The 27,430-nt window shown below is 37.8% G+C and overlaps 1 protein-coding gene across 4 annotated transcripts in view; it reads left to right on the top strand.

Moving 5' to 3' along the window:
• Nucleotides 1-2,818: 2,818 nt before the first annotated feature.
• The window catches only part of CYP2J2 (cytochrome P450 family 2 subfamily J member 2), a 34,968-nt gene continuing 10,356 nt past the window's right edge, over nt 2,819-27,430 (top strand). Inside the window, exons 1-5 of one of the 4 annotated variants that reach the window (XM_064372407.1) lie at nt 2,819-2,874; nt 20,324-20,486; nt 23,079-23,228; nt 23,633-23,793; nt 25,440-25,616. In XM_064372407.1, the coding sequence (XP_064228477.1) occupies nt 2,836-2,874; nt 20,324-20,486; nt 23,079-23,228; nt 23,633-23,793; nt 25,440-25,616 (690 nt within the window). In that variant the 5' untranslated portion in view covers nt 2,819-2,835. Of the gene's footprint in view, nt 2,875-10,786; nt 11,056-11,140; nt 11,159-20,323; nt 20,487-23,078; nt 23,229-23,632; nt 23,794-25,439; nt 25,617-27,430 lie in introns of those variants that run through there. The other 3 variants (XM_064372408.1, XM_021667779.2, XM_064372409.1) reach the window with 3 other exon arrangements.

The raw sequence follows: 27,430 nt of genomic DNA, 5'->3' as shown, positions 1-27,430 counted from the left end.
CATCATGGATTTTGGCCTGAAGTTTCTTTTTTAGTTGAGTCTCTGCTAGGTTTTGGTATCAGGATGATGTTGGTCTCATAAAATGAGTTAGGGAGGATTCCCTCTTTTGTATTGTTTGGGATAGTTTCAGAAGGAATGGTGCCAGCTCTTTGTACATCTGGTAGAATTTGGCCGTGAACCCATCTGGACCTGGGCTTTTTTTGGTTGGTAGGCTATTAATTGCTGCCTCAACTTCAGCCCTTGTTATTGGTCTATTCCAGGTTTCTACTTCTTCCTGGTTTAGACTTGGGAGGATGCAAGTGTCCAGGAATTTATCCATTTCTTCCAGGTTTACTGGTTTATGTGCATAGAGTTGTTTGTAGTAATCTCTGATGGTAATTTGTATTTCTGTGGAATCTGTGGTGATATCCCCTTTATCATTTTTTATTGCATCTATTTGATTCTTCTCTCTTTTCTTTTTTATTAGTCTGTCTAGAAGTCTGTCTATTTAGTTCAAAATATTTTACATGTCTCTCAACAATTTATCAAATTGTACACTATAAGTGTGCTAATTTATCATATACCAATTATACTTCAATAAAGTTATTTTTTTAGGACTGGTATATTATATTAGAAGATGTAAAGAGTTTTGGGTGCTTTTTAAATTCGTGACTGACCACTTGATTCTAACTAGCTCTAGAACAAAGTGATATATTTTGGTGACTATTTTTCCACACAGATATCTGCATAATTGTGAAAACAAAGTCCCCACCAGAAAGTGAGTATAATGAGCAACATTACACACAATTAGGCTAGTAAGAAAAATGAAAAAATCTGAAGTAGACTTCCAGCCGTGAAAATCATAAGATAGCAGGGGCTCTCAGGGCATGAGATACAATGATATGTACATGATAGTAGGCTTCAACAGAGTGGAACCATTTGAAATACATAAGGACTAATCCTAGATCTGAAAACTCATGTTCTTTTGAGCACAGCAACTAGATTGTAAGTTCCATGAGAACAGCAACTTATCTATTTCTGTTTACTGCAGTATATCTGTTACCCATGTGCAGCCTGCCACACTGTAGGCATTCAATGTCTGTTGAATGCACTTCCACTATAGCAGCTAGCTAACCAAATAGTCATGAACTATAGACATCTGTCTACACTACTGAGGCACCTTATTGCAGAAAAGCTGCAAAGCTCTTCTCCCTCTGTAGCTTCCTTAAGAGATTCAGTTAGGCCCAATACTCACTGGGTTTTAAAGAGTGAAGGCACAGGGGTTCTTAAGACATTAAGTAAAGAAGTGATTCTGGAAGCTAGGTCAGAGACCTACCACCTACATTTACAAACCCTTATCCAAAATGAAATAAAGGACAAGGAGGAACAAACTAAACTGGATGACAACCAGAAGACTCTTGCTGCCAAAGTAATGCTCCTGCTATTTACCTCCCAGAGAGTAAGCTATGCCCTATCCCTACCGATATATTTTGAGTTTATTGAAGTATCAAACTAAAAAATAAAAAGAACTATGGCTCTTAATCTCCTAATAAAGGTCATGACATTAACATTTGTTAAATAAAGCAAAAAGTGTCCCCTGGACATAGGAGGAAGAGGATCAAAGGAAGGGAGTCCCACTGCAATGTCTGGCCTCCGTGCTAGTGAGATTGGCAGAGAGATTAAAGAACTATGGTAGAAACAGGTACATATCAGTAACATATGTTTGATGCATACCTTTAGACACAGGCTAATCAATCTTCATTATTAAAATAAAAACAAGTGAGGCAAGAGAGAAGGACTTCTTGCTGCTATTCTCTTGGTACTAAGTTATGTGGACCCCATAGTTTTACAACTTTGATCCAAGCAAACTACTTGAATTCTGACTCTGACCTATAAGATTTCTAACTGTGTTTAAGTTAGTTCCCGAAGAGTTTGGCAGACAGCCTATGGCTAACACTAATTACTCCCCTAAATATCGATTTCTCCTTTTTTTCTTTTAGTAATAGTATGCCTAGGGTTTTAGATAGACACGTGGCTGCTAGCTGAAAACTACATTTGCCAGTTTCCCTTGCCAACTAGCCATGGCCATATTACTAGATTCTGGACAATGGGGTATGAGTGGAAGTGATTAAGATAATTTTCAGATCAAGGCTTTCAAAAAATAAATGTTTGCCATCTTAACATTTTTCTTCCAGTAGACTAAAATATAGCTGTGGTGCTGTTGAAACGCATATGCATGTGGGGACAAAGACTACCCCATAGGAAATGGAGAAATAACAAGATGGAAAGAAACTGGAACCCTGGAGGCTTCATGGAGCAGAACCACCTATCTGGTGGCCAGACCAACTGCCAGTTTCTGGAATGTTCTGTTAGAGACAAACTTTAATCCTGTTTGAATGACACGTATTTGGAGTCATTGCTACAGCAGCTTACCCTATTCCTGAGCTACTATTCAGGACTTCTCATTGCTTTTTGAAAACCAATAAGTAACCTGAGTTACTCTGAGTAGAAATCAATTTATGGTTCTGATATGCGATGGTAATAACTGAAAATTTATTCCTGAAGTTAGTATGTAAACTGCTTGACAACTTGCTGGCCAGTTAACATTTCCTTTGAATACTAGTTCTGGATATCACTCCTTCAGGGAATATCTGATCCCATGTCTTGGGACAGTGAGCCTTTGACCTGGCCTTAGATGTTTGCACAGTATTTCAATATTAATTCTAGGCAGAGACAGAGGTGGGGGAAAAAAGCAAATAATCAAAGTAGAGCAAAGTACAAAAAAACACAAAGTTCTGGAGGACATAGGATCTAAATTGAAGATGATAAGGATTTAGATAAACAGCAGGACTAGAGATGGCACCCCAAGGAAGTCCAAGGTACATGTGTTTAAAGGTAAAAATATTTATGCAGATGAAAGGGGGGAGTCACTGGGAATAAAGTGAATCTTTCAAAATACTTGATGATTCAATCAGAGGGCTAGGCTGGAAAGGAGGGGTGGCATGATTATGAAGTTTTGAGAGACTAAGCAGAGGTGTTCACATCTGACACAGGGTAAAGGAATTCACTCCTGATTTTATACTTCAGGAAAACAACACAAATTCTGCTCTCAAGCAGAGCTGCGTTTGATTTTTTGCTTTGCCACCCACTAATATTTTAAGCTTGAACAAGTGATTTCAAATGCACAAACTTTTGTTTTCTAATCTGAAAAATTAGGACAGTAGCACCTACATCTCAAGCCTGTTCTAAGAATTTAGTGAAATAGTAAATGTAAAAAGTCCCATTATGACATTCAGCACATAGGTAACTGGAGGATTAATATTCACATCTAAGTATTAAAGAGTATATTCTGGGCCGGGAGCAGTGGCTTACACCTGTAATCCAGCACTTTGGGTGGCTGAGGTGGGTGGATCATCTGAGGTCAGGAGTTCAAGACCAGTCTGGCCAACCATGGTGAAACCCTGTCTCTACTAAAAATACAAAAAAAAAAAAAAAATAGCCAGGTATGCACCTGTATTCCCAGCTACTCCAGAGGCTGAGGCAGGAGAATCACTTGAACCTGGGAGAAGGAGATTGCAATGAGCCAAGATTGTGCCATTGCACTCCAGCCTGGGTGACAATAACAAAAAAAAAAAAACTCCATTTCACAAAAAAGAAAGGGGGATGGGGGAAGGAAGGAAGGAAGAAAGGAAGGAAGGAAGGAAGACTATATTCTACTCAGAACATGTGAAGTTTTTCCAGGCTGAGAATAACTGACATCTTGATAATATTGAGTCTTTCTACCTGTGTCCATGGAATATCTCTCCATTTATTTACACCTCCTATGATTTCTTTCATCAGAGTTTTGTAGTTTTCTGCATATACATTTTTACATGTTTTGCTAGATACATACCTAAGTATATCTCTTTTTCTCTTTTGGATTATCTTTTATGTTTTTCTGCTTTATTGAAGTATAATTGGCAAATAAAATTTGTATATATTCAAGGTGAACAATGTGATGCTTGGATATAGGTATACATTATGAAGTGATTACCAATATCAAGCTGCCTAACATATCCATCATCTCACATAGTTACATGCATGTGCATGTGTGTAGATCCTTAAGAGCTACTCTCTTAGCAAATTTCAAGTATACAATGCACTATTAACTACAGTCACCATTCCGTACATTAGGTCTCCAAACTTATAAATCTTATAACTGCAAGTTTGTACCCTTTGACCAACATCTCCCCAGTCCCCACCTGCAAACCCTAGTAAACCGTGCTTTCATTCATTTCAATAAGTTTCACTTTTTTAGATTCCACATAAAATTGAAATCACACAGTATATGCCTTTCTGTAACTGGCTTATTTCATTTAGCATAATGTCCTCTATATTCATCCATGTTGTTGCAGATGGCAGGATGTCCTCCTTTTTTTAAGACTGAATAATGTTCTGTTGTGTGTGTGTATATATATAATATTTTCCTTATCCCTTCATCTATCAAGAGGCACTTAGGTTGTTTCCGTATCTTGGCTGTTGTAAATAATGGGATAATGAATATATCAATACAGTTGTCTCTTCAATACAGTGATTTCATTGTCTTTGGATATATAACCAGATATGGGATTGCTGAGTCATATGGTAATTCTATTTTAAATTTCTTAAAGCACCTTCATATTTCATAATGATTTTATGTACCAATTTACCTTCCCACCAACAGTGCACAAAAATTCTATTTTCTTCACATCCTAGCCAACATGTATCATCTTTTGACTTTTTAGTAATAGTTATCTTAACATGTATGAGGTGATGCCTCATTATGAGTGTGATTTTCATTTCCCTGTTCACCCACTTGTATGTCTTCTTTGGGAAAATGTCTATTCAAGTCATTTGCGCATTTTGAATCACGTTATTTGGAGATTTCCTGCTATAGATTTGTAGGAATTTCTTATATATTTTTTATATCAACCTCCATCATATACATGGTTTGCAAATACTTTCACTCCATTCCTTTGCTGTGAAGAAGCTTTTGTTTGATGTATTCTCACTTATATAATTTTCCTTTTTTGCCTCTGCTTTTGATGTTATATCCAAATCATTGCCAAGACCAATGTTATGAAGACTTTCTTTATGTTTTCTTCTAGAAGCTTTATGGTTTCAGGTCATATGTTTAGGTTTTTAATCCATTTTGAGTTGATTTTTGTCTATGTTGTATAATAAGGGCTCCATTTAATTATTTTGCATGTGGTTATACAGTTTTGTCACACCATTGTTGAAGAGACTATCCTTCCCCCATTATGTAGTATTGACATCCATGTTGAAGACCATTTTATCATATATGCATGAATTTGTTTCTGGGCTATCTATTCTGTTTCATTGGTATCTACGTCTACTTTATGCCAGTATCAGATTTATTGGGTTATTGAATCTTTGTAATATTTTGGAATTAGGAAAGTTTGGTGTCTTCAGCTTTGTTTTTATTTCTCAAGATTATTTCAGTTTTTCAGGGTCCTTTGTAGGTTCATATACATTTTAGAATATTTTTTAATTTCTTCTCAAAAAGGGAAAAGTCACGAGGATTTTGATATGATGACATTATATCTGCAAATGACTTTAGGTAATATGGACATTTTAACAATATTTAGTCTTTCAATCTACGAACATGGGGTGTCTTTCCAGTTATTTGTGTCTGTTTTAATTTCTTTTAGCAATTTCTTACAGTTTTCAGTGTACAAATCTTTTGCCTCCTTAGTTAAGTATATTCTTTTTAATGCTGAAGTAAATTTTCTCTCTTCACAGATGACGTAATCTTATATGTAGGAAATCCTAAAGGTTTCACACACCAACCCCCCAAAACTGTTAGAACTAATAAGCAAATTCAGCAAAGTTTTAGGATACAAAATCAACATGGAAAAATCAGCTATGTTTCTGTACACTAACAACAAACATTCTGAGAAGAATATTTTTTAATCCACTCTGAGAGACTGTATCTCTTAATAAGTGTATTTAGGTCATTGACATTTAAAATGATTATTGATGTAGTTGGGCTAATATCTACCCTATTCTTACCTGTTTTCTAAGAAGAATTGTTAATTTTCTGTTTGTTCAGCTTTTTTCTTGTTGCAAAAATAAGAGTGATGACTTCCAAACTCCATTCACACTGGACTGGAAACCAGACATATGTACAAATACTCTTTATAGCAGTTAACAGGAGAAAAGAGAAGAAATACACATTTATGCCATCTTTTACAATCGCAAAATTAACTTTGCAATTTGTGTGCCCATGTAGTGTCTAATTACTAAGGTCAGTTCCTTTCAATCTAAGGACATTCTTAAGTATTTCTTTGTCTGCTAGCAACAAATTCTCAGTGGTTGTATTTTTTAATTTGGAGATAGCTGTTTTTGCTTTCATTTTTGAAAAAATAAACCATATGCTGCCTATAAGATTCTTGGCTGACACTTTTTTTTTCAGGGAGAAAACATTCACAAATCATATATTTGATAAGATTAATATAGAGATACATAAATAACTCCCATAATTAAACAGTAAAAAATCAAACAACCCAATTAAAAATTGGCGAAAAACATGAATACATATTTTTCCAAAGAAGGTATACAAATGATCAACTAGAACATGAAAATATATTTAACATTACTAATTATTAGAGAAATTAAGATCAAAATTACAATAAGATGCTACTTTACACATATTAGGATGAATAGCATAACAAAAATAACAGAAAATAACAAATACAGATGAAGTTGCGGAGATATTGAAAATCTTGGGCACAGCTTCCAGGAATGCAAAATGGTGTAATCACTATAAAAAATAACATGGTTGTTCCCAAAAATATTAAAAATAGAGCTACCATGTAATCCAGCAACTCTATCTCTTGGAACACACCCAAAAGAATTGAAAGCAGAATCTCAGAGATATTTACACACCCTCATTTGGAGCAGCGTTGTTCACAGTAACCAAGAGGTGGACCGAACTCAAGTGGGTTAACGGTTTTCCGAGTTTTTTTCTTTTCTTTTAGCACTTTGAATATATCATCCTACTGCCTTTTGGGCTTCATTTTTTCTAATTACGAGTCATCTGTTAATCTTTTTGGAGTTCCAATTTATTTGAATGAACTGTTTTTCTTCTGCTGCTTGTAGGATTTTCTCTTTGTCTTTCTCTTTCAGTATTTTTACTACAATGTATTTGAGTGTGGATTCCATTGCATTTATCCTATTTAGGGCCTATTGAACTTTTTGGATACATAGATTAATGTTTTTCATGAAATTTGGAGAATTTTACAGCCATTATTTCTTCAAATATGTTTCTGCTCTTTTCTCACCATTATATTCTATGGTATTCTGATTACATATATGCTGGTGTGTTTAATGATGTTCCACATTTTTTTCTGTCTCTGTTCTTTACATTGCATAATCTCTATTGAGCTATCTTCAAGTTCATTGATTCTTTCCTTTTCTACTTTACATCTACTGTTGATCCCCATAGTGGTTTTTTTTAATTTTAGTTATTGCAATTTTCAATCCAAAATTCCACTTTTTTTTAAATAATTTCTATCTCATCATTGAGATCATCTATCTGTTGAAACATTGTCTCATACCTTCCTTTACTTCCTTCACCACAATTTTCTGTAGTTCTTTGGACATATTTATAATTAAGTTGCTTTACAGTCTTTGCTAAGTTTGACATCTGAGCTGTCTCACAGGCAGTTTCCGTTACCTGATTTTTCCTTATTGTGTCACACTTTCCTGCTTTTTTGCATGTATTATCATTTTTTGTTGAAAACTATACATTTTAGATAATATATTATGGCAATTATGGCTAATGATCTGCCCTTTTCTCCCAGTTCTTTTTGTTTGTATTTTATTTGTTTACAGACTTGGCAAGACTGACTAATTTAGTGAAACTTTCTCTATAGTGTAAAGCCTCTGATGTCACTTCTCTGAGGACATGGACTTGGGTGTGCACCAGTCACAACACAATGACGTTGGTTTTAGAAGGGCTCTCTTTGACTGTCTTTTTCTGTTCTATATTTAAAACTGTCTGCCTCTGTTGGTATTACACACTGACTTCCAGCTGATTGCTCTATTGTTTTCAACAATGCCTTGGGGCATATATTGCTTCACAATTTCATCCAGTTAAATTTGGGCTTATTCTCAGGAATAGTCTTTGAGGCCATTCTTTGAGATTTGTTCCTGCCCAGGAAGGCTCTTCTTGGCTATCTCTTGTGCTGACTGACCCTGGCAAACTTCTAGTTACCCTATGGTTTAGCTTCTTGTTCTTATGGAACTACCAGCCTCCTCTTAATTGCTTACCACCAAAATCTCTGTTGTTTCTGGCATTCATCTCTGGTGTTTGTGGCTAACCTCTCCCAGTGTGGAACCTCTATCTCATGAGCAAGCTGAGATGAGGGAAATCATGGCTCAGTATTCCCAGCCTGTTGGCCTGGGGTAGGTATTATTTCTGCCTTACAAGTAGGAGCTGGATGGAGGAGGTTATCCCTAGACCTCTTAGCCAGTTTTGTCTAGAATAGAGCTTCTGCAACATGAAATTCTGGGAGCTGGGTATGAGAAATGCCAGCAGATTTTTCCTTTCAGGGAGATACTGTAGCCTTCATCTGGGAGCTAGGGAAAGTGTTCTTTGATATAACTGACTAGAATAGGGTTTCTGTCACATTGATCTGGGGACTAGGAGAAGGAGTGGGTTATGGTTCAAATGCCACAGACTCTTACTGTGTTTACCAGGGTTTAGTAAATTTTTCTTAAATAAAATTTATTTATTTACTGTATGCCTTTAGAACAATTTTCAGGAACTTAAATTATTTTAGTTTTATAAATAGGTTTTTTTTTCTTTTTCTTTTTCTTTTTTGAGACGGAGTTTCGCTCTTGTTACCCAGGCTGGAGTGCAATGGCGTGATCTCGGCTCACCGCAACCTCCGCCTCCTGGGTTCAAGCAATTCTCCTGCCTCAGCCTCCCAAGTAGCTGGGACTACAGGCGTGCACCACCACGCCCAGCTAATTTTTTTGTATTTTTAGTAGAGACGGGGTTTCACCATGTTGACCAGTATGGTCTCGATATCTTGACCTCGTGATCCACCCGCCTTAGTTTTATAAATAGTTTTTAGCAATCACGGTTTTTTACCAAGAAGAGGTACTGTGGGGTTTCTCATGCTGCCGTTATGGAAGTCATTCCCCTGTATCATTTTTTAAAGGAAAAAATAAAAGGGAAGGAGAGATATAACAAACCTGATTCCCATTGATATGGAAATGAGCAAATAAATTGTGGCATGATAATAGAATACTATCCATCTACTAAATTAAATAAATTAGAGCCACATATATCAATCAGGATAAAAGTCAAACATACAATACTGAGAGAAAAAAACAGTTGTACAATAATTCTTGTAAAAAATATATAAATATTAGAAATATTGTATGGATGCATAACAGCTGTAGTAAAACAGGAAAATGAGGACCAGAAGGATACAAGCTAAGCTCTGACCAGTATTTCTCTCTAGATCTTAGCAAGAGAGCAAGAGACTTCAATTCTCATTTCATTTCTTGCTCATGCCCTGTGATCCTAGCACTTTGGGAGGCTGAGGCAGGTGGATCGCCTACAGTCAGTAGATCGAGACCAGCCTGGCCAACATGGCAAAACCCCGTCCCTACTAAAAATACAAAAATTAGCCAGGCGTGGTGGCATGTGCCTGTAGTCCCAGCTACATGAGAGGATGAGGCAGAAGAACCACTTGAACCCGGGAGGCGGAGGTTGCAGTGAGCCAAAATCATGCCACTGCACTCCAGCCTGGGCAACAGAGCAAGACTCCGTCTCAAAAATAAATAAATAAATAAAATAAAATATTGTAAGCAGAATATGTGTCTCTATGTTAAGCACATGAGTGCGTACTATGCTATTCCAAAACTATGTTTTGTGTTTTGAGTCTCACCATTTGTGAGACCCAAGCAGGCACTCACCAAACGGTATGAAAGGCTGGAACCTGGTGGTCCTACAGTATTGGGGCTCCGGAGAGGAGCCTTACAGAGTAAACCAGTAAGAATCAGGACAAAGACATTCCTTCAACAAATATTAATTAAGCACTTATTTTGGACGCTGCTCAGTGCTAGCAGCTTTGATGTAGCGCCTTTTAATCTTCCAAACACTTTCAAATACAGGACCTCTTTTAGATGTCTTTCAGAAGGGTGGATTTATTTGTTCACCACATCCTTAGTACTTAACTTTTCTGCTTCCTCAACTACAAGATGAGACTACCGAGAGCATCTTCTGCATAATTTTATCAAAATGAAATAATAATTTATGTAAAGAGGCGGATATGCTGCCTGGCATATAGTAAGAGCCCAAGAAATGTTAGGTACCGCTGTTGTCATCACTATTTACCAGGCACGGTTCCAATCACGGGAGAGACGATTGATTGAACAAAAGAGGCTCAAACGTCTGTGGCGCTCTCTGTAATCCCATGGGCTTTCTAAATGGAAAAGAAACTGCTTCTAGCCTGGCCTTTTCTAAGTCCGGTGCGTGTCCTCCCCAGGAATCCAGCACCTGGCATCTCCACTGGGTGCTGCGAAGGGGCGGGGCTGGGAGGCGGGGCGGGGCTGGCGGTGAGGCGGGGCTGGGAGGCGGGGCGAGGCTGGGAGTGAGGCGGGGCTGGGAGGCGGGGCGAGGCTGGGAGTGAGGCGGGGCTGGGAGGCGGGGAGAGGCTGGGAGTGAGGCGGGGCTGGGAGGCGGGGAGAGGCTGGGAATGAGGCGGGGCTGGGAGGCTGGGCGGGGCGGGGAGAAGAGGCGGGGCGGGGAGGTGCTGCGGGGGACCATCGCACGCTCGGACCGCAGAAGAGCAGGAGAACGTCCGGGCCATTCTCGCAGCAATGGGCTCCCTGGCGGCTGCCCTCTGGGCAATGCTTAGTCCTCGGACTCTCCTGCTGGGCACTGTCGTCTTTCTGCTCTTTGCTGACTTTCTCAAAAGACGGCGCCCAAAGAACTACCCGCCAGGGCCCTGGGGCCTGCCCTTCTTTGGCAACTTCTTCCACGTGGACTTCGAGAAGTCGCACCTGGATATTCAGCTGGTAGGAGCGGGAGAAGGTGCCTGGCGCGATCTGACCCTAACCCGGTTCTGCAGGACGAGGGATGTTCCGGGAACGTGGGTGGGCGGTTAAAGGGCACAAAGAGGTATGGCTTACGCTGGTAACTTGGTAAAATCCGCTTTGAGTTTCATTTCCTAACCCATTAACTGGCATGATTCCACCTGCACTTTCTAGGGATGGAACATTAAATGTTTACTATTTTGCATGTTGTCATGTTAAACATTATTGGAACACCTTATTTATAATGTGATTACCTTGGCCTCTTTTATATGATTGTCTTTAAAAGCGCTGTACTTTCTTTCTGAGAAGCTTCATTGCCCTTACATAAAGTGGTCATGATGCTGCCTCAATCTTCATCGTTTCTCAACTGGGTTGTTACCACTACACTAAATGAGTCCTCCACCTTCAGCCTCCTTCCCGTGCAGTGCACTCTCTCACTAAGTAATTTTCAAATGTTCTCCCTCTGTTTAAATTTTTGCCAAACGGTGTTCAGACTCCTGACTTCAGACATCCACCTAGGACCCTTCTTAACGCAGCCTCTTTCCACCTCTATACAATAATCTCCTATCAGGGCTGCCCACCTCTGGTGACCGAATTCTTTGACGTTCTCTCAGACTTCAAACTCTATTTCAAGAAACCAGTGCTGGTTTTCCTGCTACTCAGCGCAGACACCTTGCTGAGAGACAACACAGTGACAAGTGATTATGAAGATTAAATAAAATAGTGAATGGTCCATATTGACATGGCTTATAGTTGATACATAACAAATATTAGTTTCTCTTTCCCTACACATGCAGTACTTTAAACACATGGCTGTATATTGTACTCAAATATTGATAGGCCAAGCTTTATCACTTTATGGGAGAAATACCCAATTGGTAATACTAAGTGACTAAGTGACAGAATTAGTCACAGAATATTAAAGCTAAGCTCCCAAACCTTTGCCCTTGTTTAATAATTATGTTGTTCAATTTCCAAGTATGTGGAGATTTTCCTGTTATCATTCAGTTTGATTCCATTGTGGTCAAACATCATACTTTGTATGATTTCCGTTCTTTTAAATATGTTAAGGTTGATTAAATGACACAAGATATAGTCTATCTTGATAAATGTGCCATGCAGGCTGGAAAAAAAATGTGTATTTGACTATTGTTGGGTGGAGTAATTGATATAAATTATTGTTGGTGTAAATATCAATTTGATTTTATTGGGCAATGATATTGTTTGGTTTGCCTATATCCTTGTTGACTTCTTATCTACTGAGTCTATCAATTACTGAAGGAGGAATGTTGAAGTTGCCAAGGACAATTTAGAGTTATCTATTTCTTCATTCAGTTCTAGTAGTTTTTCCTTCATGTATTTAGAAACTCTCTTGTTTTGTGCATACACATTTAAGATTATCATGGCTTCTTAGTGAATTGATCTTTTTGTCCTGTGATGTCCCTCTTAATTCTTCATAATTTTATTTGCCTAAACTTTAGTTTATCTGATATAATATAGCCACAACTTTTTTCTGATTAGTATGTGCATGGTGTGTGCATTTCTGTTCCTTAACTTTTAACCTACTTGTATCATTGTACTTGAAATTAGCTTCCTGAAGACAGCATATACTTGGGTCATTTTTTTCATTCTGCCAATCTGTGTCTTTTAATTGGTGAATGTAGACTATTTATATTTAATGTAATTATGGACATATTAAGATTTGTCTACCATTTTATCATTTATTTGGTTTTTCCTTGTTTTTTATGCCTCTGTTTTCCTTTTCCTGTCTTCCTGTGAATTATTTGAACATATTAAAAATAATTTTATTCTTATTTATCTGAGGTATTTTTTAGCATCTCTCTTTGTATAGTGATTTACAAGTTATTGCTCTGAGGATTATAATATGCAAATGTAGCTGACTGCAGTCTATTAATGTCAAAATTTTACCACTTTAAGTGAAACATAGATATCGTGCAACCATTTAGTTCCTTTACCCTTTCCACTTTATAATTGTCATAAGTGTTATCTCTATATACATTGAAAACTACATCAGATAATATTATAATTTTGCTTTTAAATGTTAAATGCAATTTTGAAAACTCAAGAGAATAATAGTCTATTGTATTTATTCATTTATTTACCCTTTTCATTTATCTTTTTTTCATTTCTGATGTTTTAATTTCTGAATTTTATAATATCCTTTCAGATCTGAAGAACTCTCTTTAGTCATTAGTGCAGGTGTGCTGGCAAGAAATTCTCTTAGGTTTCCTTCATTTAAGAATGCTTTAATTTCACCTTCATTTCTGAAGTATATTTTCACTAGACATAGAATTCTATGTTGACAATTCCTTTCATTCAACATTTTTAAATGTTATGCTACTTCTTTTCGGCCTCTGTGGTTCCTGTTAAGAAATCTACTGTCATTTGAATTGTTATTCCCCTTATGTAATGAGCCTTTTTTCACCGCCTTCCTTCAAGAAATTTTCTTTGTTTTAATTTTCAGAGGTTTAATTATGACAGGTCTTGGTGCCATTTTCTTTGGGTTTATCCTGTTTGGGTTTCTGAATCTATATATTTGTCTTTTGCCAGTTTGGGGGAGTTTCAGCCACTCTTTCTTCAAATATTTTTCAACTATGCATTCTTTTTTCTTTCTTTCTTGTACTCTTAGATACTGACGGCACAAAGGTTGATCTCTTCTTATGCCAGAAGTTCCTGAGACTCTCAGTTTTTGTGGTTTCCAATGTAATTTCTCATGTTGTTTAGTTTGAATATGTTCTTCTGACCTGTCTTCAATTTCACAGATTCTTCTTCTGCTATTGAGCTATTTTATTGAATTTTTAAATTTATTCTATTGTATTTTCAATTCTAAAATTTTCACTTGGTTCTTCTTTATCTTTTATTTCTCTTTTAAAATTTCCTAATGTTTTAATTGTTTCAAGAGTGTTCATAGTTATTGGAAAAGTTTTATAACAACTGCTTTAAAATATGTAATTATTCTATATTTTCAACATCTGTGTCATCTCAGTGTTGGTGTCAACTCATTCAAATTTATATTCTCCTGATTCTTGGTAAGGTGAGTAATTATGGACTATATCCTGGACATTTTATATATTTGTTATAAGATTTACCCTGGACACTGTACAGATCTTTTATTTTAGCATATAGCCTATTTAGATTCTGAATGCTTACTTTTGTGGGTGGCAGTTCAAATGTCAATGCAGGTTATAAAGCCTCTGCAGTACTATTCTTGTCTACTCCACTTTGTATTACCCTGTCCCACAGGAATCCATTTCACATTCTCATCAGTGCAAGCTGGGGAAAAGGAAGATGGAATAGAAGACAGAGATCCCTCTGCTATAGTAGCTTATTCTTTATTACAGAAGGAAGAGAGTCAGAGATCTGCCCATTTCTGCTCCAAAAGGAAGTACACCTCCTTATTACTATGGAAGAAGGCTGGAAATCCTCATTTGCCCTCTGACTCCTGCAGGGAGTTTCTTTACTGCAGCTTAGGAATAGAAGTCAAAATTCAGCTCACAGACTCAGCAAAGACGGGTACTACCTCGTTATTGCAATGTAGGGTGAAAAGATAAGGTACCATCCATGTACTCCAGTGCTGTAGGACCTTTAAGAGTTGGGAAGGTTCATATGTTTTTCATGGTATTTGCCTCCACAACAAAGAAATAAAAAGGAAAAATGGTTTCTGTCCTGTCGGGCTTTCCTTCTCCTGGTCCTTTGGCTAGAGAGAGTAGACTTTTCTTGAAGATATTTTTGTCTGTGTTAATTGGTGTCATGATTAATAGAAGTAAAATGGAATGCTTTTATTCAGTCTTGTCTGAAATAAGAAGCTTGGTCTGCACCTTTGTTGTATTCCTAACATAGGTGTTTCTAGAGAGGTTAAATGACTTGCCTAATGTCACAAAACTAGCCAGTGATAAAACTGAGACTAGGATCTCATCCCTGGCCCTGTGACTTTTTATCACATCGTCACTGTTTGTTTTTATTTTATATAGATTTGCATTTTTATATTTCTGGGTGTAAAACAAATGGAGTTAAATGATGTAATTTAGTTATAATTAAATTTACATTCTTGCAATTGGGAAACATTAAGTACTAACTAATAGATTTTACATAAGGATTTTTATGTTAATTTTCAATTCATCTTCATGATAGGCACACAAGTTTAGTATGATTTGATGGTGCTTCCATTTTACCATGGAGAAAACTGGCTGAGAACAAACAGTGAACTGCCCAGGTTATTCAGCTAAATCATAACAAACAAGGACTTGAACCTGAGACTATTTGATTTGAACATCTGTTATCTACTTTATGCTGCCTGACTTTTTATGACATGGTTAGAGGAGAGTTGATTTATTCTATTCATTCAACAGACATTTATTAAGTGCTTATCATATACCAGGCAAAGTGCAAGGCAGTGTATGATTAAATGCATAGTGTAGACTCTTGGTAACCAAATGGGATATCAGGAGACTGGATCACTGAATAGAAACCCTGGGGATAACCTTTAGTAGAATATTGGAATAAATTGTGCTGAATTTTAAAAGAAATTTTGATTTTTGGCAAGTGGCTAAATGGAGTAAAGGGACAGGAGATTTTTAATAGGGGAAAATGGTCTGAGCCATAATAATTTTATTATTAATTTTAGTATTATGATTACTTACCATAACAATACTAAACATGGGAACTAATAACAAAGCCCATTTTATAGATTTGGAAACTAAGATGAGAAAAAGTTAAATAACTTTCTCTCAAATCACACAGAAAGTAAGAAGCAGAACCTAGATTCAAACAAGTTTGTATAACTTCAAAATCCAAACTCTTAAGTACTCACTTACTTAAACAACTCTCCTACACAAACAACTTAGAATTCTGATTGAGAACCAAACAAGATCCAAAACATTATACCTAATGTTAAGACTCTCCTCAGCCTAGCTCAGATTACCTTGTCAGCTTTGTCTCCCACTTCCCCTTATCAACTGTGAACGTACTTTTCCCAGGAACCTGCCTCAACCCTGGATCCTTTATGTGATTCCTAACTTCCTCCCACCAGATATTGTATTGTAAAGAATGGTAATAATGAGAAGTGATTATTTATCTATATGCTCCATTAGCGTGTGAGCTTCTTGAAGTGAAGGACTCGTTGCATTCTTTGATTTCTTGCTACCTGTTTTTCATTATCGTTGTGGTTTGGGCGTTGTTTGTTTGTTTGTTGTTTGTTTTTGGTGGCATTATGACCTTCATTTAAGATCTGGCTCAGTTACCATCTACTCTTTAAAAATATCTTTTTCTTATGTCTGTGGTGGAAAGTCATCTCTTCTTGTGATAGCTTTATGTCCCTCTCTATCAGGATAATAACACAGGTCATCTGCTGTGCATTCCAATTTTTTTTCTGCACAGTCTCTCCCAAGAGACTTTGACACTTTAGGAAAACATCATATCATATTGATCTTACCTCCACATATAATATACCAGTGCCAGAAGCTTCCTGGTAACTCTTAAGCATCTCATAAAATCCTGTTAAATTGAACATGAATTTGTTTTCCACAGCGTGTTCTCAGAAACCAGCATAATAACCCCAAGAACTACCTGTGAGACCATTATTCTTAGAAGGAGTTCATGGGCCACAGAGGACTGGCAGCTCCTGAAACTGCATGTAAAGCTGTTTATGTGTATAGTTATGTATGTTTTTCCTGGAGAGTAGATCTATGATATATGTTATCTTTTCAAAGGATTCTATAACCCAAAAAGGTAAAGAACCACTGTTTTAAAGCTTTATTTCCCATTTCCTTGTTTTTTTTTTTCTTTATTGGATAAAACAACTTTTTAACTATAAAGCCAATACATACACAGTGAGACAACATATTGAAATACAGTTTAACAAGAGAGAGAGATTCTTACCTGTCCTTGTGCTCACCCTGCAACCACTGTTCATGTGTGCACATGTACATGGGCACGCACACACATACACACACACTTAGCAATATCGCTGTAGGACCTTGCTAGATATCTTTCTAGATTTGCATGTAAATGAAAATAAAATTATATTTCCAACTTTTTATCAGAAATTCTACGTATCAATGAGAAAAATGTTGAATACCTTGATACAGAAGTGTTTGAGAGACATAAACATGTGACTTTAAAAATACAACATCCAGATTGAGGGAAAAATGTTAAACCTTAGAGAGATATAGAAACAGCATGCATTTTCATGCCTATTAGGATCACACACACACACACACGCACACACACACACACACACACACAGAGCTCAGTGTTGGTTAGAGTTCAGGGGAACAGGCCCTCTGACCTACTGCCGGCAAGACTGTGAATTAGTACACTCTGTTCCTGTTTTTCTTTTCCTCTTTTCATGTCTTTGTTCTGTTGATTCTTAAATTTAAGAATTTAGATTCAGTGGAATCTCTGTCAACTTTATATCTCTTGGTAGCCACAGTTCAGTAGTTCAATCTCATCTCCCACTAATTCGTTACTTCTTCCTCTTTGCTGTAAACATTTATTTTGTTTTTTAAATGCTAATGCCACATTTGGAATTTTTACTCTTAGCAGTACATTTCCTGTCTTCTGTTGCTTTTGTTTGACTTTTATAGATTGTGTTTCAATTCTTTTCTTTTTCTATTTTCACTTCTGATTTTATGCCTGTTTTTGCCTTTCAAAGGATCTTATTTTTACCTTGTTTTGTTTCTTTATTCTGTTGAGGGTTTTTTTCATGGCTCAATTAATGATATACAATTGAAAAGTGTGCTCTGCCTTACAAAGTCTTCTCAGAGGTCCTCTGTGTCACTGAATTTTTCTAAAGTAATTGGTATAATGACTGATAGGGTATACATAAGAATTGCTAGACATCGCCATCCTCATCCCAGGGCTCCTACCTACCAGTGTTTAAACAGTTGATGATACCATACAAGTTTTTGATCTAGTTCTGTTTAACTAGAATTATGCTGTGGCAGAATGTTGGTATAAATAAAATTTGTGAAACTTTATTTCAGTAAATAGTAATGGAGTTCTGAATCTCTCCCAAGTACAAGCTGAGATTCTAGGCTATATACTTTGCCAGTTAGAAGTCATTTAACTTAACCTGAGATTTTTCAGCTATTCAAAAAGCATTTTTATTTAATGTTCTACATTAGTCGAGAAATCCTTCTTGTCAGGTCTAAGAAGTTCATCTAGGAATTCAGCAAGGGAACATAAAAAAAATGTGCTTAATGTGTATGGTCCCATTACTGCCATTTCTTAGAATCAAAGACGCATACTTTAGGAGCAAACCAACTTGAGATTGAATCTCAGTTCTGCGCTTTCTAGCAGGACAGGACATGCTGTGTAGGAGATAAAGATTGATCAAGGACCCTGGGTCAAAAGAATACAAGGACTGAGTTGAGGCTTGATCTTTAATGTGGGAGCAAGGTGGTGGGATGAGACTGAATCCATTGTACTTGCTCTGATGGGGACCATTAGGCACAGGACTCTAAGAAGAACATGGTGAAGTGTAAGTGCAAAGGCATCTGGATTGGGGAGAAGAGGCCACACACATCTAAAGGAAATGGAGCCCTTTGGATTGTTACCACTGCCTGCAGCTAGACACAACCCAGACAGACAAAAGGCAGGATCAGGGTCTACTTATGCCCCTTCGTTGAATAGATAGATTTGGAAGGATTTTGATTCATGATGGTACACTATCCTCCAACCCATATTTGCAGATATTTGCACACTTGTGCATATTCATGAACATACACACCCCCATTCTCTCTCTCTCTCCCATCCCAACTCTCTCACTCTCACTCATTCTTACTTTCACTCTATGACTCCCACTAAACTCTAAGGTTCTGGAGCCATCTCAGATTCATGTCTTTGTCCTCAATTCTTACACAATGCCTGGCAAATTCCCTGCACCACTCAACAACTTTGTCATCTTGGCTATGTTATTTCAGCTATGACTCATTTTCCTTCTTGAAAGATGAGAAAAATTGTTACTACTATAGGGTGGTTGTGAGATTAATGAGATAAAATATGAAAGGTGCTAGCAATGGCTGCCTGTGACCATGAATGCCTTCTTCCCACACACCAGTGGGCTCCTGTCCTCTCTGCCACCATGAGAATGCATCCACAGCCCTTTGCACACAGAGCTCTTTCATTCCTCGGAGACTCTCTGGGTGGCTGTGCGCCTGAAACCAGAAAACAAAGTGCCTTTCACATTGCTGCTCTCGTTCTTCCTTGCAGAACCCTAAGAGGGAGGAATAATTTTCTCTCTTTTATAGCTGGGGAGCTGAGGCTCAGAATAAAGCAACTTCCCCAAGAGCCTAAAACGATTGAACTGTACAGCCCAGACTATTACATCACTCCAGAGCTCGAGGGCTTTCCTCCAAGCCCTGCCACTACCCTATAATGCACCTTCTATTGTCTATCATATGTTTCTATTATCTATGTCCAGTCTAGGAAGGGGACATTCTCTTTTGGTTAAACAGCTATTTATCATTTACTAAGAAGTCCGTGGTTGGTACATCAGATTAACACTAATCATGTGTCAGCCTTCTTAAGTGGCTGAGACACAATTAGTGTTCAAATGAGAATTCAGATGTGCTGAATTCTCTCTATTCACTAGACTCTAGGATGCGTGGGATTAGAAATCTTGTTTACTGTGTCTATAGATTGAGACAGGCTCTCACTCTATCACCCAGGTCGGGGTGCGGTGGCACGATCATGGCTCAATCTCTCAGGCTCAAGTGACCTTCCCACCTCAGCTTCCTGAGTAGCTGGGACCACAGGCATGTACCACCATACCCAGCTAATTTTTTATTATTTTGTAAATACAGGGTCTCACTATGTTGCCCAGACTGGTCTCGAACTCCTGGGCTCAAGCAATCTGCCTACCTTGGCCTCCCAAAGTGTTGTGATTACAGGGATGAGCCACTGCACATGGCCAGAATTTATCTATTTATTACAGTTTTATTCTCATGCCTTGCTCTAGAGACACATGATAGATACTCACTCAATTCATGTTGGTTGAATACATAAATAGATACTTTATAAGGAAACTTTCACATCCTGAAGTGAATTGAATCTGAGCCTTGTTGATGGGAGGAGAAAAGGAAATAAAAGCATTCCCATGAGACGAATGTACACATACACACACACACACTCCTCTCAATATGATCCCCCCAGCTACACACACCCATCCTCCATCTCTGAACACATGAACATGTGCATATTCACCTATCGCTATTTAACTGTTTTTCAGTTTGTGAAGAAATATGGGAACCTTTTTAGCTTGGAGCTTGGTAACATTTCTGCAGTTCTTATTACTGGCTTGCCCTTAATCAAAGAAGCCCTTATCCACATGGACCAAAACTTTGGGAACCGCCCTGTGACCCCTATAAGAGAACGTATCTTTAAGAAAAATGGTAAGTTTCTTGGCCAATGAAAGGTGGGTGTTTGATGTTGATATTTCTATAGTCTGTTGAAGGCATCTTGGTGACTAATTTTCCAACACTCCCAGAAACCAGCCCCTTTGTAAACTTCCTGCCACTAAAGGAAGCTGGATATTCACATTTCTTGATTGAAACCACTCCCTCAGAGGATTTGATAAAATCATCCCTAACTTGGATTCGGGAGAAGCCGCATGCCCTGCCCAAACCTACTCTGGATGTGTTTATAAGGAAGTAACCACATTACCCATTTATAGCAGAGGAACATGTTCTCTCTGCTTTCCTCTTCCAACCCTCTTCCCTTAGGAAAATGGACGTGGCTCTGCCTCCATCTGCTGCTGCTTCTTCCTGTCTCTAGTTCCTTATTCTCTTTCATTAAGGCTGTCGCACACAGATGATCTTGACCTTTCCGGTCCATGTTAGAACAGATTGGCATGAACAGTGAAAATTACCATTAAATATGCTGAAACATTTAAAAATTGAAATGAAAATCTCAAATGTATGACTCTATCAAAGCACCACTTTTAGGTGCTTCTCAATTCTTTGAAATATTTCATCAATTAATTCTATATCCATTCACTATATTATCTGCTTTGTGATGCACAGTACTAGGCATGAGTGATGTAACAGTGAGTAGAAGAGATAAAATCCATGTCCTATGTAGCTTATATTCTATACAGAGAGAAAAATAGTATCAGTCAACTGTAATAATTAGAAGCCTACAGTGTTATAAAGTCGAGTGCAGGATGTATTTACTAATGTAGTCCTAGGATGCAGAAAAAGTAAGTAAATAACTATTCATTTGATAAACTGGTAAAATGATCTGGTAGACAGAATAGACTATGAAAAGTCCCTGAAGTGAAAAGGACAAGGAATGTGAAGAAATGAAAGGTGGCCAACGTGACAAGCATGGGAATTAAAAGGAGAGGATTAAAGACAGATGAAGCTGCTGAGCTTGGTCAGGAGTAGTTCATGCAAGTTCCTGTTAAGAATATCAGTTTTTATCCTAACATTAATGGAAGCTCTTGAATGGCTTTAAGTAGAGAAGGGAATTATCATATTTACACTGTAGATTTCTAGGATTTATTGAGGCTGCCATGTAGAGCATAAAAGAAAAGGAGCAAATGACTTTTGTAGCATTTTAGGTTAGAGACAGTGGTAGCTCGGGCTAGGGGGTCCAATAACAGTAGGGAAATAACAGTAGGTTAGATCAAGATAGTGGCAGTGTACACCTGGATTTTAGATATCCAGGAGGTACACCTCATAAGACATGATGACCTGGGTGCAGAGAGAAGCAGGTATTGAGGTGACACTCAAAAGGGTAGATGATGGAAAGAAGGAACACTTAGAAGACAACAAGGTATTTGGTTTAGCTGGGCATGGGTGAAAAGTCTTATGGAGAAAATTGTGAGTTCAATCATGGATATGCAGAATTCAAAATGCCTTTAAGTCAGCAAAGTCAAGCAGGCAGTGTTGTATATATGCTTCTGGAGATCAGGGACAGAAATAGATGGTCACTATCGATAGATGTTATTTACAATTTTAGGAGTGCATAAGATTTCTGAGAAATAGAGTATAGGGTGAGGAAATAAAGAGGTTTTAGATGAAGAAGTTCCTGAAGAACTCCACCATTTCAAGATTTAATAGATGAACCAGCAAAGATACAGGAAGTTGCTGGAAGAAATTAGGAAGAAAATTTGGAGAGAGTGGTATCCTAGGCACACTGGAAGGCAGTATTTCAAGAAAGACGTGTCTAATGCTGCACCAGGTAAGATGAAGTCAAAAGGTCTCCCTGGATATGACAACAAGGAGGACCAATCCATTGGGTGAGAAGGCCACAGTCAGATATTAAAAGGTGTTGAGGAGTGCTCTGAAATTGAAGAAATTGAAAGAAGTGTGGCATTACCTGTGTTATAAAGCAAATGATGGTCTGTTAAACACACCAAAAAATTTATTTTCTTTGCTTGTACTCTTCTTTCTTTATGGAACTTTCTCTTACTCTCTTGAGCCCTTCCATCATCTTTTAATGTCCAGCTTAGATAGGACCTCTCCTATAAAGCCTTTCTTGGCCTCTTTAAGAGTATAGGTATTGTCTTATCCAGTAGTGCATTCCTAGTGTTTAGTATAACATAAATATTAATTTTACTTATGTAACTAGTCATCAAAGCATGAGCTTTGGAATTAGGCAGACCTGAAATTGAACACCTATTTAGTTGCTTACGTACTGTGAGACATTGTAAAGTGTACTTTATTCTTTATCCCTTGTTCCTCAGCTTTTTCATTAGTACAATGGGTGGGTGGGGATGGTAATAATTGTACATATCCCAAAGAGTTTCTATGAGTACTAAATTATATAATGCACAACAAAATACATATTAAAGTGCCTGAGATTGCGAGGAATCAATAAATGTTAGCCGTTATATTCATTGCTCTGGTACTATTTCTCTGGGCGTTTTCAAGTGCCTTAATGATCTTCTCCTGTCTTTCATCTGATACACATCCCTATCATTTGCTGGATATTCACATTATGGAATCAGAATACTGTAATGTTAACTTTCTTTTTCCCAGGATTGATTATGTCAAATGACCAGGTATGGAAGGAGCAAAGAAGGTTCACTCTGACAGCACTAAGGAACTTTGGTTTAGGAAAGAAGAGCTTAGAAGAACGCATACAGGAGGAGGCCTACCACCTCACTGAAGCAATAAAAGAGGAGAACGGTGAGCATTGCGTACGACAGATGTGAGAGACTGTGGCCCATTTGTTCATTGGACAGATACTTACTAAATGAGTAAGTGCTTGTTCCATGCCCAGCACTGTGCTAGGAATGAAGATAGAATGGTGAGCAACTTAACCACTACTCTGTCCTCAAAGAATTTTAGAGGTAAATACACAAAGATGGGCACTAAACACATTACTGAATTTAAGCCCTGGTCCACAGTTTGACTTTCCTGGAATTGACTGAACACTTGTTGTATGTCAGACCCAGTGTAAGGTCATATGGCCAGAGCCTCATATATGGTTCTGCACTAGGTATGTCTTACGCAATACAGAGTAGACTCTCAATAGGAAGTAGAGACAAACCCATCAGAAGGATCCATCTCTGTCCTTCCTCCACCTCCAGGACAGCCTTTTGACCCTCACTTCAAGATCAACAATGCAGTTTCCAATATCATTTGCTCCATCACTTTTGGGAAACGCTTTGAGTACCAGGATGGTCAGTTTCAGGAGCTGCTGAAGTTACTGGATGAAGTCATACATTTGGAAACTTCAAAGACATGCCAGGTAAGGCAGCTCTCTTTCCATATCTTGGTTAAACAAATTGGGGCCAATGTCAGACACAGATGGGTTTTTCCTTGTAGTTTTTTGTGGGTTTATGAAGCTAAAATATAATCTTTCAAAATTGATTTCAACACAAACTTATTTAAAATCAATCTGTTAACATTAGTTTTTTAAATAATATCAAATATTTATATGCAAAAACCATTTCTAACAGGCATGTAAAGTACAACATGCTATATGACATACACCTATCCACCTATGTTTTTCTTTTTAAAAAGAACAACAATACTGCCATTGCCTTTGAGTCTCTCTTCCCTGTGTCCTTCCCCAACCTATCCAGTTCCATCCTCCCTCAGAGGTTCTCTTCTGTATCCAGTTTCTTCCTCAGCAAGTTGCTTTGAGATTCATTTGTGTTGGTTTCTCTTTTTTAATGCAGATTAGTATTTCATTGTATGAATGTGCCACTGTTTGTTAATCTATTCTGTACTGATGGACATTTACGTTGTTTCCAAGTTTTGGATACTATGAGTAAAGCTGCCATGAACATTCTTGTGCATATGTTCTTGTGGTTACATCCACTCATTTCTTTTATATATGTATCTAGATATAAAAGATATTTGAAGATTTCCAAGCTCATTGCATTATTTGCATGCCCACCAGCACTTAATATCATCCATCTTCTAATTCCATAGAGTGTAGCCCTTTGGGGTCAAACCTCACTCCTTCCTTGGTGGGCCCTACACCCCAATTTTTGTCGCTCTAAGCCTTTGAGTCTTTGTCAAAAACTCTTCTCAGCTTCTTGGTCTCTCAGACACTGCTGAATTTGGAAGACATTTCTGGGAGCAGGGGTGTGGGGGAGAAATTGACCCCAAGTATTGAGTTCATCCCCCAGGCTTTCTTCTTCCCCTAAGCCTTATCCTGGAAACTACCTCACTACCTTGGTTTGTATGTACGTGTGTTTATGTGGGTACACATGTATCTTTTTCATCTTTTCTTGGTGTTCTCAGTAAAAAGAATGTCCTTGAATTATGCAGTATGGCATTACAAAATTTTAAAAAAATTTTGGTTTAAAAAAAGGACTTTATTTTTGAAATTACTAACACATATAATAGAGAGAATACAATCATGAATCACTGTGTACTCATCAATGAGCTCTAACAATTATCAACATGTGGCCATTCTCATTGTATCTGCATCTATGCCCTACTACCGCATTCCCACTGTCCCTAAATTATTCTGGAGCACATTACAGACCTCAATTATTTGATCCATAAATATTTCAGCATATATTTCTAAAAAGACCCATTTTAACAAAAATAAAATACCACTCCACCTGAAAAATATGAACAATAATTATTTAATGTCTTCCAACACTCATCCAGTGCTCAGATGTCACCAGATGTCTCATAAGTATTTTTTTTTGGTGGCAAGTTCTTGGGGTGGTGATAAGTGGTCTGAGACTGGATATCTTTCTGACAGAGAGCTGAACTGTTTTGCTAGAGGGGTGAGAGAGAAAAGAGGGGTCAAGGGTAACCAAGGTTAAGTGTGAGCAAATAAGAGAGATGGAAAGAGAAGATGGTTTCTGTTGTCTAAAAAGTGGGAAAATGGCACCATGTTATCTGCCTGATTGTTCTGTTTTTGTCTATTAGCTCTACAATATCTTTCCATGGATAATGAAACTCCTGCCTGGACCCCACCAAACTCTCTTCAGTCACTGGCAAAAACTGAAATTGTTTGTTTCTCATATGATTGAAAAACACAGAAGGGATTGGAATCCTGCAGAAACAAGAGACTTTATTGATGCTTACCTCAAAGAAATGTCAAAAGTGAGAAAACCAAAGTCATTTTGCATTTTGTTCTTAAAGCACAAATAGGAATATATTAGTTTCCAACTGCTGCTGTAATAAATGATCACAAACTTGGTGCCTAAAATAGCACAGATTCATTCTCTTACAGTTCTGGATGTCAGAAGCATGAAATTAGCTTCACTGGGTTAAACGTAAGGTTTTGACTAGGCTGTCTCCCTTTGGATAGGCTGGAGGAGCATCTGTTTCTATGACTTTTCCAGCTTCTTAGAGCTGCCTGTATCCCTTGGCTTGTGGCCCCCTCCTTCATCTCCAAAGCCAGAAGCACAGCGTCTCTCTTCTCTCTGGTATCTGCTTCCATCCTGACATCCTTTGTCTCTGACTTTGACCCTCTGATTTCCCTCTAATAAAGACTATTATGATAATACTAGGCCCACTGGGATGATCCAGGTTAATCTGCGCATCTCAAAATCCTTAACCACATCTGCCAAGTTTCTGTTTCCCTATAAAGTAACATTGCTAGGTTCCAGACATTTGGATGTGGATGGATATCTTTGGGGGGGGATTATTCAGCCTGCTATAGAACTAAATATAGGGGCAATATTTCAGAAAATGTAGCATTAACTCAAGGATTGGTGATGAACTTAAAGATAAAGATGGGGTTTAATGGCATTTGTTTTGAGGACCTGTGAATGCCCAAATACTATCTTTTCATCCCCATCCCCTACTCTCTACTGTTATCTGGAGCTATAAACAAAGAGGGAACATAGCAGTTAATCCTCAAAGCCCTGTTTTATCATTGGTTGGGCCTGGACCCAATTACCTACCCCTTTCTCAGTCCCCATAGAGATCACAAGTAAAGCTGAGTTGGATCCCAGAGTTTAAAGACCAACTTTATTAAGGCCCGAGTTTGGCTTTTGCCTTCCCTTCTGTCTCGTACCAATCACCTTCCAACATTATAGGCCAGAAGTGAGGAGGAAATCACATTGGATGCATGGCCTTTAACACAGTTACTCCTCTGGTTAACATATACTACTGCATCAATACTATAATCTTTACATATCAGATATTGAGTCCTCCGTCTGGAGTGGAAAGAATGGTAGATTTCTTTCCCTCTTATTTTGACTTATTGGCATGACATTTATAGAAGTATTGTTTTCTCCTCAGAGGAGGAGACTCTGTATATGTTGTGCAGGTAAGGAAGGGCCCATTTACATGAAGAGGAACACTGGACAAATTGAAGCTTCCAAAGGATGGTGGTAAAGATGACAGAGTATCATGAGGAATGGTTGGTAGAATCAGTGAGCTTCAAATTGGAAAAGAAAAGATGGAGGAGATATGAGAATTGTTGTTCTTAAGAGGAATTTCATTTGTCCTTTCTGTTATCAGTACAAACATTTGTTGAGTACTTGCTATGTGCCCTTGCACTCATATAATTCATAATGCCCTCTTAAGGGGTGTGCGTTGCTATTTCCAGTTTATAAAAGAGGAAACTGAAGAACAGAGAGGTTAAGTAACTTGCCCTAGGTCATACAGCTACTAATTTAAGTGGTTAATGTTGAAAGCCAAATCTGTCTTATTCATATCCTATTCTCCTTGCACTATACTAAAAGCTTCCCCCAAATTACAGACATAAGAAAATATTTGTCTTGATTTTCATCTATCCAAAGGTGTCCAGCACTTGGAGCAGAACAGCGCTAATGATATTGCTGTAATAAGAGTCTGCCTTCTGAAGAGGCCAAAGAGAAAATTGTTTCTTTTGGGGACCTTTTCTTCCAAATTTCCTCCTAGGATGAAACCCCTGTGTATTAGGGCGATAAATAACATGAAACATT

Source organism: Aotus nancymaae, unplaced genomic scaffold (assembly GCF_030222135.1).
Source record: "Aotus nancymaae isolate 86718 unplaced genomic scaffold, 86718_ANA_hifiasm-v0.15.2.pri h1tg000007l, whole genome shotgun sequence".
Taxonomy (NCBI): Eukaryota; Metazoa; Chordata; class Mammalia; order Primates; family Aotidae; genus Aotus; species Aotus nancymaae.
This window is presented reverse-complemented; position numbering and strand designations above follow the sequence as displayed.